General features: G+C 34.1%; 1 protein-coding gene across 1 annotated transcript; it reads right to left on the bottom strand.

Annotated features, from left to right (window-relative positions):
* Nucleotides 1-2,880: 2,880 nt before the first annotated feature.
* On the bottom strand, nucleotides 2,881-3,423 carry LOC141831082 (mediator of RNA polymerase II transcription subunit 33B-like). The gene is made up of 2 exons (XM_074718520.1): nucleotides 3,122-3,423; nucleotides 2,881-2,995 (listed from the first exon to the last, which is right to left on the bottom strand). The coding sequence occupies exons 1-2, from the start codon at nucleotides 3,403-3,405 to the stop codon at nucleotides 2,881-2,883; spliced, it is 399 nt and encodes a 132-aa protein (XP_074574621.1). The 5' UTR covers nucleotides 3,406-3,423.
* Between the last annotated feature and the right edge of the window lie 10,755 nt (nucleotides 3,424-14,178).

Here is a 14,178-nt window from a genome sequence, read left to right as displayed (position 1 = left end):
CTTTAGTTTTTATAAGGATTTATTAGAATGTTGGAAGGAGGAACAAGAAAATGGGGTGTTCCCTAGTTCTCTATAAACTAAGGCATATTTATATTTTGCTTTCAAATTTGCATCATTGAAACAATTCCAAATTTAAAGGCCCAAATGCCTTCATTGTTGAAAGTGTAAAGCAATATAAAAAGGTCAGAACAGAAGTTTCAAGATGAACAATATTATATTTGGGATTTAAATTAGATTTATAATTTTGTAATTAAACTTATTTAATTTGGTAAGTACCAAATTTATAAAAGAAATGAAAACGTGAAAGTAAACAAAGTCTTAATCAATTTAATCAAGATTTTTTATTTAATTGGAAGATTCAAGATTTTTTTCGATAAAATTAAATTTGAATTTAAAAATTGTTTATACCATCTAAACATAGTTTAAAAAAAACAACTTTAATCAAATTCAATTAGTACACACTTCTTGCAATCATGTATCTTTAATGATATATGAATTAAAAATAATGAAAAAATATGCAAATTATTTCCTCAACTTAATCAAAGTGATTATTCCTCGGCACTCAAACCAAAGCCAAGAGAAGAAATTGAGGAGAAGAAGAAGCTCAAGATGACCTCATCAAAGCCGAGTTTTTTGTCACTTATTCTCATGATCTCTCTGGGTCTCTCCCAATATCATAAAGAAAGAGGATCCTCTTTCATATTAGAGATCAACCCTTATCATATTTAAATTTTATATCTGAAATTATTTTTAAAATTTTATCTATATATGATATTCTACTTCAATTATACTTAATTAGGTTAGTAGAAGTTTTGGAAGATTAAGAGCTATTTAATTTCCTTCCTCTCTTTTCGTGTACTCTCTTCGCTCTTCCTCTCCTCAATTCCTCTACCTTATTCACTGTGAGTTGCCCATTGAACATGTGGCATTCGCCAACAAACCCTTGATCCCCTTATCCTTCAACAACCTTTCTCCCTCCTTTAGCCCCTCAATTTCTGCAGTGCGCAACTGCCATTGCTTGGGATAGCTAGGAGAGCTCCAATTCATCTTGTATGTGGATATACAGACAAAATGCTAAATTTGACCTATGCCAACTGGCACAGCTCGACACATAAATCCCTACTTTCAAAGAGTAGTATAACTCTGTGATGGGAAAATATCTTTATAACCAACATAAACTAATTAGACTAACAGCTTGTTCTTGCTATATTTATTTGGATAGACAATGATCAAAACTATTACAAGATTTATACCACTTCAAACACTTCAGGGATTCAATATAAGAAATAAATAACAATTGTTGTAAAGACATTTTATGAAGGAAAGTGGTAAAAGAAGCAGTGTAACATGTCGACAAGAAGTTGACATGAAAGAATCTAACTCTCTACTGCTCTCTAAACTTTTGGAATGCAACATTAGAAACAACTCACAATTTTTTAAAAGGATTTTTTGGAGAGAGGTTAAAGAAGAATGCATGAGGTGAATCAACAAGAATGGATTCTTTGAAATCAGCAAGAGTAATGTTGTAAATCAGCGCAGTTAATGGTCTATGTGAGGAGATTAAGAAATGAACCAACAAACTAAAGCAATGAACACACGAGTATTAAGCAAAAAAAAAAAACTTCAAACTTATATGATGATCAAGTGGTTCAAACAAAGTGCAGCCTCACACTAGTGGTGGCAATCTATGTTAAGTTAATCACGTCGCAAGTGGGTCATATCATTTGTATCAATAAATAATATATAAGTAATTACATAAAAAAACAAGTTACATATTACTTAAGATTATAATTAGAATTTCTAAGTAAAGTGATATGGCATAAAAATTATTATATGTCATCCACTTACATATTTAAGTTGTATTGTTCACTTCCAAATTTTGCCTCTATTAATCATATTTTGGTCAAACCGAATCCAACTATGAATTGTGACCAATATTGTCAACCCTGCCTCATACTACAGGAACTCATTTGATCAATTGAGATTTTGATGGAAGAGAAGTCATATTTTCTATTCAAAATGTAGAAGAGGCCACAAACATGCATAAACAGAGAGCTTTGCTATGACAGACTTCAATAACAATGATGATGATGATGATCAATAATAATAATATTATTAAAACCCTCCCAAAGAGGTGTGGAGGACGTGAGAAGAAAAAATTACAGCAGCATGTTTTCTATCAGGAGCCATTTTTTTAGTTGAAAAATCATTTTTTCCTTACATGGCCCCTACCATCAATCCTAAGATATTGCAATTCGTGTTTCCTCAACCTTCTATATACAGGAGAACGCAACCTTGAACAACTGAAAATCCTTTTCTAGTGCACCACTTGGCGAAGCCCCTGAGTAGCATCAGACTCTGTGGGACCTAAAGCAGGAAAAAAACAATAGACTGTATATCACATTTTATGTGCATAGATTAATAATCTGCCCTACAAACTTGCAAAGTGAGGGTACATTCATATCTAGTCATGTTGCATATGTGCTACCACACGAACTACTAGTATGGTGGTGATAGATGATTGGGGACACTGCCAAAAAATTCTTAAGCTAATCCCTTCAGATCCAATTATCTTTCACTGTAAAGCACTCTTCACTCTAGCCCGTTAATTCATTATGAGTGAAATTTTTCTGATTCATAAAACCTACATACAAGCGTCAAAGGAAAGAATAACTAACCTAGAAACTAATAATAGATCACACAGAAAAAAAAGAACAAAAAATATATATATGAAGAAGAGTTCATGAGGCTTACAGAGTTTGCTGCCTCACCTTCTATGATATTTTCCAACAAGCTTAAACTTGCATAAATAGTGTGATTGCCCATAGTACAAGAAAACAAAAAGTTTTCTACATAACCAAGCAAAGAGGTGCCATAGACTCACTTGTCTCTGCAAAATCCGGCCTCAACCGAAAGCGAAGAGAGAGCATAACGGTTCATGAGTTCAAGATAAAGCCGGTAGGCCTCCGGTTGCGCCTGTCGATGAAGAATCACCCTGAATTCATAGAGAAGCGACAAAAACAAGAATTATGAGAGGGGTCTCGAAGAAAATGGAAAACGTATGAGCAAGGAAAAGAAGTGAATATCTACTTTCAGAGGGGAGGTTAGTTCGCGTGCTTGCCTAGGTGTGAGGAGGGCGAGGGCGTGGATGGGGGAGACCAAGCGGGACGCCATGGCCTGATCGAGCAACTTCCACAGTTCCGGTGTGTTGTTGGCGAAGCAGAGATTGGAGACCAAGACGTGGGCCAGCTCGACGTTGGGGAGGCCCAGGCCGCGTTCTTGCACGCACCGCGCCGCCTCCACGGCGCGCAACAGCGGCGGATCACCCCGATCCTCCGCTGCCTTCACGGCCGCCATCACCCTTCGATCCAGGTCCGTTCCGTCACCAACCTCCGCCACCTCCATCGCCGTCTCTCCTTTCTGTCCGCCGTCCGTCCCTGCTTACGCATCTTCTGTGAGCGAGAGGGAGAGAGAAGTAAAGGTGATAATCTCCTGCGATCTGGACCGTCGGATCGACGGCCTCGCTGTCCCAGCCGAAGCTTTGACTCCGCCATGGGCCCACAAAAATGCATCTGTTAGCAGCCTGGGAGAGTTAACAATAAATAAATAAATAAAGGTTATTATTCAACGTGTACCTTATTGATGACGTTGAGCGAAGTTGGCATCAGTCGAGCGGTCCTTACAAAAGTTCTGTCTCTACTGGTGATCCATGCCAAGTTCTCATCTGGACAATTTCGAAAGTCACATGTTGCGTCATCGTCTTTGGTACTAACCAATGATTGATAACGATTGATTTAAGAGAAAAATCTTATTCCAGAAAACATGCAACAATATATATCCTGATCATTTTTTAGAATTTTCTATCACCGAAAATCATATTTCCAGTGTAGTTTTTAGTGGTCAACCTTTGACCATCGATTTAGGATAAATGATCAAAATCTTTTCGACGTTGATAGAATGTTTTCCGAAAGCTTCATAAGCTTCCGCGAAGATAGCAAATGGTCGTCGGGCAATCGAGACTTCAGCGGCAATGACTGAACAACCTATCCAATGGTCGAAAATAATTTTCGATGATTGCACAGAGTTCTGACAACAAAACTCTAATCTAATTCGATGGTAAATCCAACATTGATGCGGCAGCAGCTCCACTCCATCAACCAATCCGGCAGTGGTTCTGCTTTGGCAAATAATCTGCAGCGGCTCCACGCTGGCAAATAATCCGGCAGTGGCAACAACAAACAACGAAAAGGAGGAGAAAACGACATCGACCACCATAACAACGACTCCTAATTCTTAATCAGCCTCTACCGCCAACCACCACAACGAGCCACCCCGTCAGCCAATGTAGTCATGCATCGTCGTCCGACTACCGCAACCAGCCACCGCCGACAGGCACTATGCCCCCAATTAGGAGAAAACAGTGCATAGGCTCTGTCCAGTGGCGTTCACTCGGAGGAGAAGAATCAAGCTGATGGCGTTCACACAGAGGAGAAAACTCAACTAGGGTTTTCGACCGCTCCACCTTCGTACGATCTCATGAGAAGAAGGCCATCGATCATACTTCTCCGACGGAAGGCAAGCAGAGAAGAAACCCAGCACGCACGTGATTCTCTAGCAGACGATGCTCGGGAATGGCGAGGGGTCGGTGCTTGAGCCATGACGGCGGCCCTCCTGCTAGGGTTTCGCATCGTCCCCTCCTCGCAGTCGGCTTCACCCTTAAATCGTGGATGAGATTTAGGGTTTTTTCCAGCGGCGCTTCATTGGGTAGAGAAGAAAAGAAACAGATCGCATGACACGACCGAGCGAGGAGAAGAACCGAGCGTGCGTGAGCTGAATCGGGCTAAACCAAACTAACCCTAATCACTATAGCGAATTGGTACGGTAGCAAATCAACTTTGTTTTGGTTCAAAATTAAATTGCATAGTTTAACAACCAAACGACTTCTGATTTGATCTAGACTAGTTTTGTTTACTTTGTCTTCACAAGATGAAGTTTCTCATCTCTTCCGTTTTGCCAAAACATATTTCATCATGAACCAAACCAGGTTGGTTCAATTTAGTTTAAAATTAAATTATTTAGTTCAATAATCAAACGACTTCCAATTTGAACAAAATTAGTTTCATTCATTTTATCTCCATAAGACGAATTTCATCATTTTATCCTTTTTCAATTCAATCAGACTTTATTTCTCTCATTCTGAGAATCCAATTCTCAAACTCGTTTTAAGTTCTTCGGAGAACTTGTAGTGTATATGACCCAATAGATTCTCGGTTATGTTGATCGTGTGTAATTAACCATTAATTATGGAACGATCATAAGTGACACCTAGTAGTATATCATGATCCCCACTTGATCGAAAAATCAATGATTGATTCTAGAATAAATTTTAAATCCTTCAGAAGCTATAATAAGACGTGTCACGCTCCTTTCACCGTCTTATACCCGCTTAGTTTAGGATATAGTCTATGTGTGTCAGTCCCCACTAGGCTAACTATATCACACCTAGCTCAAATTAGCTTTCTTGTCCTGTGGATTCAAGTTACTTGTATATGTGTCCAAGAGTATCATACTCTTGATATGTAATGCTTTGGCCAAAGACTTTTAGTAACAATCCTGATAAGCGATCGTAGAGTATACGTTTTCTTTTCAAGGAGAGGTGAATCCTTTATGAGCTATTCAAACACCTTCAGGTACTTCGACTTATATTCAATCATCTAGGATCCACACCTCCTTGGAGATGCTTGCTTAAGATGTCAAAGTATAAGCCTCCATGACCAAGATGACTTGAATACCGCAAGTCAAAGGAAACTCGCACTTAAGCTGCACTGAGATCTTCATTGACGTATATATAGAACCATATGAAGTCTCAAGGTAGGTCACTCTAATAAACTAGTTACCTTCAACCAACATCCATGTTTAACTCTCAACATCCAATGTCTCTAGCCAGTGAGATCAACTACTTGGTTAACTAAGGAATTTAAACGTGTTAGTCTCAACAGAATCGATGACGTTCATGCTCATCAATTTCTCGACTAGAAATAATTTCAATACATTCATAATTACATATATAGAGATGCTTACTAATTGTGATCCAATCACAAATTCTCTCATGCTATGAATCATATTGTGGATATTCGATAATTGTGTTTAAGAACCAATCAAACACATAGAAAATGTGCACTCAAATAGTGAATTGCTATTTATCCAATAAATAATATAACCGTAAGGCGATTGTCTTAGGGCACCCCTCAAATCTAACATCAACGAGCATCACTTGAAGATCAATAATTCTATGATTCTCATCTTTGTGCTCGAAGGAAAACAACTTCGCTCGAAGCTTTATGATCGAGGAGGGTGATATGCTCAAGACTTTCGGATCAATCGATAACAGATTTAATTTGTTTGTATTTAATTTATAGTTGTTTTATACTTGTACTTAAACTGTAAGACGAATTTCTCTGCCTCTGTAAATTTTTAAAAAGGATAATGCTAGTGGACGGGCACCTCCCATACATAGGCCTTGCAGTACCAACCTTGGGAGTTGAGAACCAAGTAAATCCTTATGTCTACTCTATATTGATTTTTCTACTGCTAATACTTTTGATAGAATAAATGAATGAATGAACGAGGTTCACTCCCCTCTCTCACACACATCGATCCTACAATTAATATTAGAGTCGGCTGACTCTCGATCAAACTAACCCTCATGGGAGTAAGGAGGAAAAGATAGAGGAGGAGCAAGGTAATAATGTTGGTATAGTGAAAGCTTTTTGTGGTTCAAACAGATTACACATGATTGATCTGATTGGATCAAAGCAAGCTTGGAAAGAATAGGGGTTAGTTGACTGATAGGACATTTAGTCAATTGAAAAATCTAAAATCAACCACAAAGATAACTCAATTTGATTGGGTTTAGTCGACTGATTAGGAAGTTAGTCGATCGAACAAAGTCAATAAAAGAGCTTCGGGACTCGAGATTGAGAACAATTCTCTACAACTCAATGCTCTTGTCTCTCTATTGGAAGCACGTTTTGCAAGTCTATTGCACCAGTCTACTCTTCGACAACTTACACTCAATTCTATTAAGTCATTGTTGGTAACTCTTTCATTTACTTGCATTTAATTTAAGAGATAGTAGTGTGTCACTATTCTCTTCATCTTCTGTAGATGCCTTTGTCCTTCTCTAAAAGTTTTTGGAGAGGAGAGCTTTAGTAAATTGTCTATCCGAAATTATCCATGGGATCGTAGGTCTTAAGATAGCAGTCGTTGGACTATGAACTAAGTAACTGATTGAGTTTATTAGTTTTTAATATTTTTGCTAAGTATCTATTTTGCTTTGTTAAAAAGAAAATAAAAGTTTTTAAGCGCTATATTTACTCCTATCTATCGCCTTTTCAATCCTATAGAGAAACCTTTTAATAATAAAATACAAAAACCAAAAACATTGAACAATATAGTAGACAAGCAATAGTAATGATGCCTTAAAGGAAAATATACTAAAGAGAATACCAAGCTGTAATGATGGCTTAAAGGAAAATATACTAAAGAGAATACGAAGTTGTTAGTAGGTTACCATACCCAAGCTATTTGTAGGTTACCTATATTTGTTTTTCCTATAGCATGCCCACCATCACTTGGATGGAGATGATTCACTATTGGTTTACATAGTTATTGACACGACCAATGTTGATATTACTCTAGGTTAGTTGGAAATGTCTACGTGGCTTTATTCTAGGTTAGCTTGGAATCCCGAGTACCCAGTGCGACTTGACTTTTCTGTAACATTAAAGGGCTTTACTGTAACGTCCGAAAAATCTCAAAAATAATTTTAGAAATATTCTATGATTTTTCTGGAATTTTAGAATATTTTTCTGGAATTTTTAGATTAGCGGAAGTAGCAAAAATAAATAGGAACGTAAAATGTCCTAGGTGAGATTTGAACCTATAACCTATCGGAATCTACGACCCTTAAAGGATTTCCAATGACCAAGAGAGCCAACAGGTCTATTCCAAAAAAAAAAGGAACCGAAATTTAATTATAGGCGAGTTAGGTTTAGAAATCACTTAAAATAAATAGGAAGGAAAATGTCCGAGGCGGGATTTGAACCCGCGACCTTTAAGAATTTGCAACCCTTAAAGGATATCCAATGACCAAGAGAGCAAGCAAGTCTGTTCCAAAAAAGTAGGAACCAAAATTTAATTATAGGCGAGTTAGGTTTAGAAATCAAAATAAATAGGGAAAATGTCCGAGGCGGGATTTGAACCCGCGACCTTTAAGAATTTGCAACTCTTAAAATATTTCCAATGACCAAGAGACCTAACAAGTCTGTTCCAAAAAAAAAGAAACCAAAATTTAATTATAGGCGAGTTAGGTCTAGGAATCACTTAATATAAATAGGAGGCTTAAGAGAGGATTTTGATTATATTCCGAAAATCCTTTCCTCACCTCTCGCCCAGAACGCCGTCGCCCCTCTTTTCTCCTCCCTCTTGGCGCCCCAAACCCGAAGAACGAGGATTCCGTCCCCTAGGATCACAAGGAAGGCTTCCGGAGAACTTCTTCTACAAGGACGCTCCTCTCCGCGAGAAGAACGCGTAGACATAGGAAGATCGCCGAGAAGATCTTCTTCTTTAACGGAAGAATTGTAAGAAAATTAGCGCAGGAGGTAAGTACCTCTCACCTGCAGTATAAGTAGCTCCGTTCGTATGCATAAATCCATAGTTTTAGTTATTCAAAAATTTATGTATGTAAGTGGAGATTAGTGTCTCTTACAGCATGTTTATGAAAATAATTTACCTTGCCTCAGTAATTATGGACTCGAGTTCGTCCATGGGTGGGCTCCGAGATCGCCCCTAGGCCCGAGATCGCCTAGTAGTACCCTAATGGGTTCGGGATTAGCTACATCAGATCTATTTAGGGATGCGCGCATAAGTAGCACAATGCCGGGCCCACAGCAGGATGATTACTATTTTCACTTATTATATGTATAAGTTTTCAAAAGCTCATTACCAACTTGAAGTGAAATTAATTTTTAAGATTCAGCTTAGTTCAGTTTATGATTTCAGTTCATGTGCTTATTATGATGTGTATGCTATGATCTTTATCTAGCTTATATGTTTCAGTAGCAATAAATGACAAGCATGAAGATATTTTCCTTTCATATTTTTCAAAAGCATGATTTTAAAATATGCATCGTTTTGTGAGTAGGATGGTACTTGCTAAGCTTTATGCTTATAGTTTCATTTTCCTTGTACTGCAGATAAGGACAAAGGAAAATTCGAGTAGCGGAGGCGGCAGAGACGATGCGAAGTGTGTGATGTGGTGGAACTTAGAATAAAGAGCCTTGGGAACTTGCATCATTAAGAATGCTAAAGACTAGTCTTTATGAGTTGTTTATTTTCCGCACTTTCGAATGTTAACAACTATAGTAGTTCTATGCATTATTTGATAGTTGGTAAATTACAATAGCATGCTAAGTAGTAGTGAAAGGTAAGGTTGGAAGTTACGGAACCATTTTGATGCCAACAGGTTATTTAAGATAAATTCAGATGCTAGCATTATTTAGTTTTAATGTCAAGTTGATACCATGTCTAGGTTTCTAAATCCATGTTTAGAAATTGCTAAAGTATGTTTAATTGTCATGTTCTTAGATTGTAATTATGGTTTGGTCATTGTTACTAGGATGGTTACTTTATATTACCCATTGGGAGCATGTGTTTACTCAACTATCACATAGCAAGAAAGGTGGCAGATTTTATCTTTTGTTAAGTAAAGTAATCAAATTTAAGACAAATTAACTTGTGGATTTTAACATTATGAGGTATTTTGATTTATTATGAGTCATTTTGAATTTTAAGTTAGGTGTTTTTTTATTTGCATCGGAATGCAGCTCTTTTAGGCATAGAATGCCCTCCAAATCCATTTGAGAGATAAAAGAGTTTTAGAAATAAAATAGAATTTGTCAATTCACATTTATAACTGGATAAATTGTTAATTTTCTAACGTTATTTTTTATGACATTTATAATTTTTTATTAAGATTTTTAGAGATAAATAATTATTGGTTGACTCTTAGATATACTTATAATGTCAAATAATTAAAGGTTTCTAAAAGTAAAGAGTTAATTCTCGTTTAAAGAATCTTTGACGTGCAAAAGAGTCGTTCCATATGCTTTTAAAGATAATCTATTTCTTATTTTAAAAAAAAAATTATTAATACTTATAGTCATAGTTTGTCGGTAAATTATTAATTATTAAAAAAATATCAAAAAATATTTTGCACACATATTTCATCTTGAGAAGTAGGATCGGTATCCACTAGAGAGACTGAATGTCATTCATTTATTTTATTAAAAATTTATTGTTAGTTTTTTGATCAACTTTAATTTAATTTGATTAGACTTTACTCACATCCAAACAGCAAGTCCTATTTGGATCAACTCTTGATCAAACTAACTAGACCTAGGTATATTGTCAAATATTTATCGATTTAAAAAAATAAAGTTGAATTTATACTTAATTAATATGGAGAAAGAAACCATAATGAAAAAAATTCAGTGAGAGAGAGAAAAGAATCACCAAACAACTATGACAATGACAATAGAAATTATAACGCCCTTAACCTTAATCGTCCAAGATGACTACAATTCATGATTTGAAACCGCTGATTCACGATTTATCATGATTCAATATTATTATATTAAAAAATTCAAAATTATAAATTAATAAAAAAATTAAAAAAAAAAAGACTTACACTTATTTAAGTTGCTAACGTATCTATCAGGGTATAGAAAAATTAAGTAACAAGTAATTGTCTTACCTTTTTACCCTTTTACCTTAGGAAGTGGTATTTCTATTCACTTTCGTTTCTCGTTCCTGTTGTATTCATTTATTCAGTATCAAATTTTTCGACTTCATCATCTGAAAGTTATATTCCTTAAATTATTTTTCCTACTTTAGTCCAATCGTCGAGTAATACTTGGACTTCCAATGAGTCAAGAGATAAAATCGATTATCGTTCATCTAATATGTTACTATTAGCACTGAATCCCTATTTTATAGCAATTGTTGACACTGGACAAGCTAAAATTTCTTTGACGATCATAGATAGGACAGGAAAAGTTTAAGCCTTTGTAGCCACCACTTTATGATATTGAAATCTATTTTGTTATATGCTTCATTAAAATCAAAAGTTGTAAAATAATTCTTAAGTTCCTGTGAAAAACTTGAGGATTCTCATGAACATTTCATATATTCTTTTAATAAAAGTTATACTTTTATAAGTTTTAAATTACTACTATTAGTATTTTATTTCAAAAATATTAGTTTGTATTTTATATTTTATACTATATTTTTTTATAAATATATATCATATAAATAATTTCTAATATTATATACAATATTATTAGAATTAGGAGAGGAGAATCTTTAAATAGAATTAAAGTGTCATAATACAAAATTAATATTTCTTGTAAAACTTCTAATTTACATTTAGGATCTAAAGCACATGCAACTAAATAAATTTCAAGAATATCAAAATAATATTTTCCCCTATTTCTCTTTTATTGCTAATAAAAACTAAAAATTCATTATTACTATTTTCATTTAAAACTAATATTACATTAGAAAAATTCATTAAAATTAAGTGAGAAGTAGAATAATAAAAATTAGGAAATTGTTTGATTGCATCATTAAATACATTTAAATTTTCACAAATACTACCACAAATATTCCATTAGTGTGAAAATAAATATACATTAGTATTATTATTAGTTTATGTAAAAATAAATATAATAATTCTCTATGTTGAAATAAATTTTGTAATAATTGATATGTTGAATTCCAACTTGTTGGTACATCATATGAAAATTTTTTAGGTTTCATTCCACTAGTTTTAGAAAATCTATCTCATTATTTCATTATAGATGGATGTGACCATAAATAGGAAGTAGTCATTTTAATTGGTTTAATATGATTTTCTAAAATTTTTAATCCATCTTGAATACATAAATTTTAAACATGGCATACACGATGAATATGAAAAAATAAATTACTAATAATAGATTGACATATAAATTTTAGTTTATCAATACTAGTAGTATTAGAACTAACATTATCAAATGATATTGAAAATATTTTTTTGAGTTAATTCATATTTTTCTAAAATTAAATATAATAATTATAAGAATGGTATGTGTTCATCAAAAACTTTATAATTTAATAATCTTTTTAGGGTATTCAAGGAGTTATCGATTCAATGGTAAGTCATACTCAAATATAAATGTATTTGTCAATACTTACTCCAAATATCAGAACATAAAAAATTTTATTATTTAATCTACTAAAATTTTCAATTAATTTATTCCCTTTGTTTTACTAATTTTTTAATTATTTTTGTAAGTATAATTCTAGGAATATATTTAGTAGATATATTAAGAGATTTTTTATAAAAAAATTTTAAAGTGTATTTAGATCCAAAACTAAATGAAAGATATTCTACAAAAATAAATTTAGTTAATGATTCTCTTAATTTATTATCAAAATATAAAAATAAATCAAAATAAGTACTTCACTAGTGGAAAATCTAGATAATTATAGGATCGGGTTGGACTGACTAGAAGGGGGTGAATAGACGGTTTAATAGAATCACACTCGTCTTAAAAAAAATTGGTTGCAACTGGATCGTTGCTTCCAAGGCGGTTAACACTCAATAAGAACTCCTTTAGGCGGAGAAGCCTTTACAATTGTAGCACAACGACTTAGAGAATAAAATATAAAGTAATTGATATCCTAACTCTAAAACTCTAAGTCTATTTATAGCCCAAGAGAAGAGATCTAGATCGTTGATCGTAGATGAACTTTCTCTTGGTCGTTGATCCGTTGATGCGATCCTAACCGTTGATCAGAGATAGGCTTGATCGTAGCCGTTGAGTAAATAAGGATAAACTTTATCTTTAATAAAAGATAAAGAGAATTATCCTTAATAAAAATAAGTATTTATCTTTTATAAAGATAAATCTTATTATTTTTTTTCTTCTTTTTTTTCAACCGCCACGTCCAAACGGTCCAAGTCTAAATCTTCTTCTCTGGTCAAAGTCAACGGTCAAAGTCAATGGTCAAAGTCAATAGTTTGACTTTTGTTGACTTTTTGTAGAATCTTCGATTGGGTGATTTCTGGCCAATCGGAGTTAGGCTCACCCGAACCCGACTCCGACCTTTTGCCCCTTGAGCGTGCTTCCTCCCGGCTTCTCGTCCCTCGGACTTTGCGCACGCCCTTCTCGCTCCACCGGCGTACTCTTCCGTAGCTTCCGTGTCCCTCGGATTGCACCGAGCCCGTCGACTCACTTCCCCGCGCAACCCTTCTCGTTCGCTACGTCTTACGCTCGACTTCCTCCGTACCTAAGTTCCTGCACACTTAGCAGAGGGATTAGAACAACACAGGACCTAACTTAACTCGGTTGATCACATCAAAACTAATTGGGCACCAACAATCTCCTCCTTTTTGATGTGCATCAACTCAGGTTCAATTAGGGGTAAACTAAAAAATAATAAAAGTAATAAAACTAAATAAACAGTTAAGTATAAAAAAAATTTGCATGTTAAAATTATAACCTCCCCCTGAACTTCAGCCTACTCTCCCCCTTTGATCACAGCAAAAACGGGGTATTTAAAACTAAGTAAGGGGTAAAAAAAATGCAAGTCCAATTTAAACTGAAAAAATCTTGAAATTTTTTTTATAAAGTGTCTAATAAATGTAGAACAAATCATAAAAAATTTAGTTGTCAATAATGACTTAGCTAAGTATTTTACATTTAAAATATAATTCATAGCTAATGTATTCTTGAAAAAAAATCTGATTTTAAGAATAAATATTTAAAAATTTAAAATCACTTTAAAAAATTTTGAATAAAATTTCACTGAAGTCTACTATTTATATTTGAATTCAAAAAAATTAGATCTGAGAAAATAAAATTTTTATCGATTTTTAAAATTTAGAATTTGAATTTCGAATGAGAAATCATGAAAATTAAAAAATTATTCAAAAATTTTTTAAAAAAAATTTAGTTGATCGATGACATCTTTGTACATTGAGGAAAAGTAGAAACATAATTTTCTTTAGCAAAAACCAATCGAACTAAATTTTCTAAAATAATGAAAAATAATAAAAAAGTTAGTCAACCA

This window comes from Curcuma longa, chromosome 6 (assembly GCF_044706935.1).
Source record: "Curcuma longa cultivar G26 ecotype Majalengka, Jawa Barat chromosome 6, ITB_CL_G26_1.1, whole genome shotgun sequence".
In the NCBI taxonomy this organism is placed as follows: Eukaryota; Viridiplantae; Streptophyta; class Magnoliopsida; order Zingiberales; family Zingiberaceae; genus Curcuma; species Curcuma longa.
This window is presented reverse-complemented; position numbering and strand designations above follow the sequence as displayed.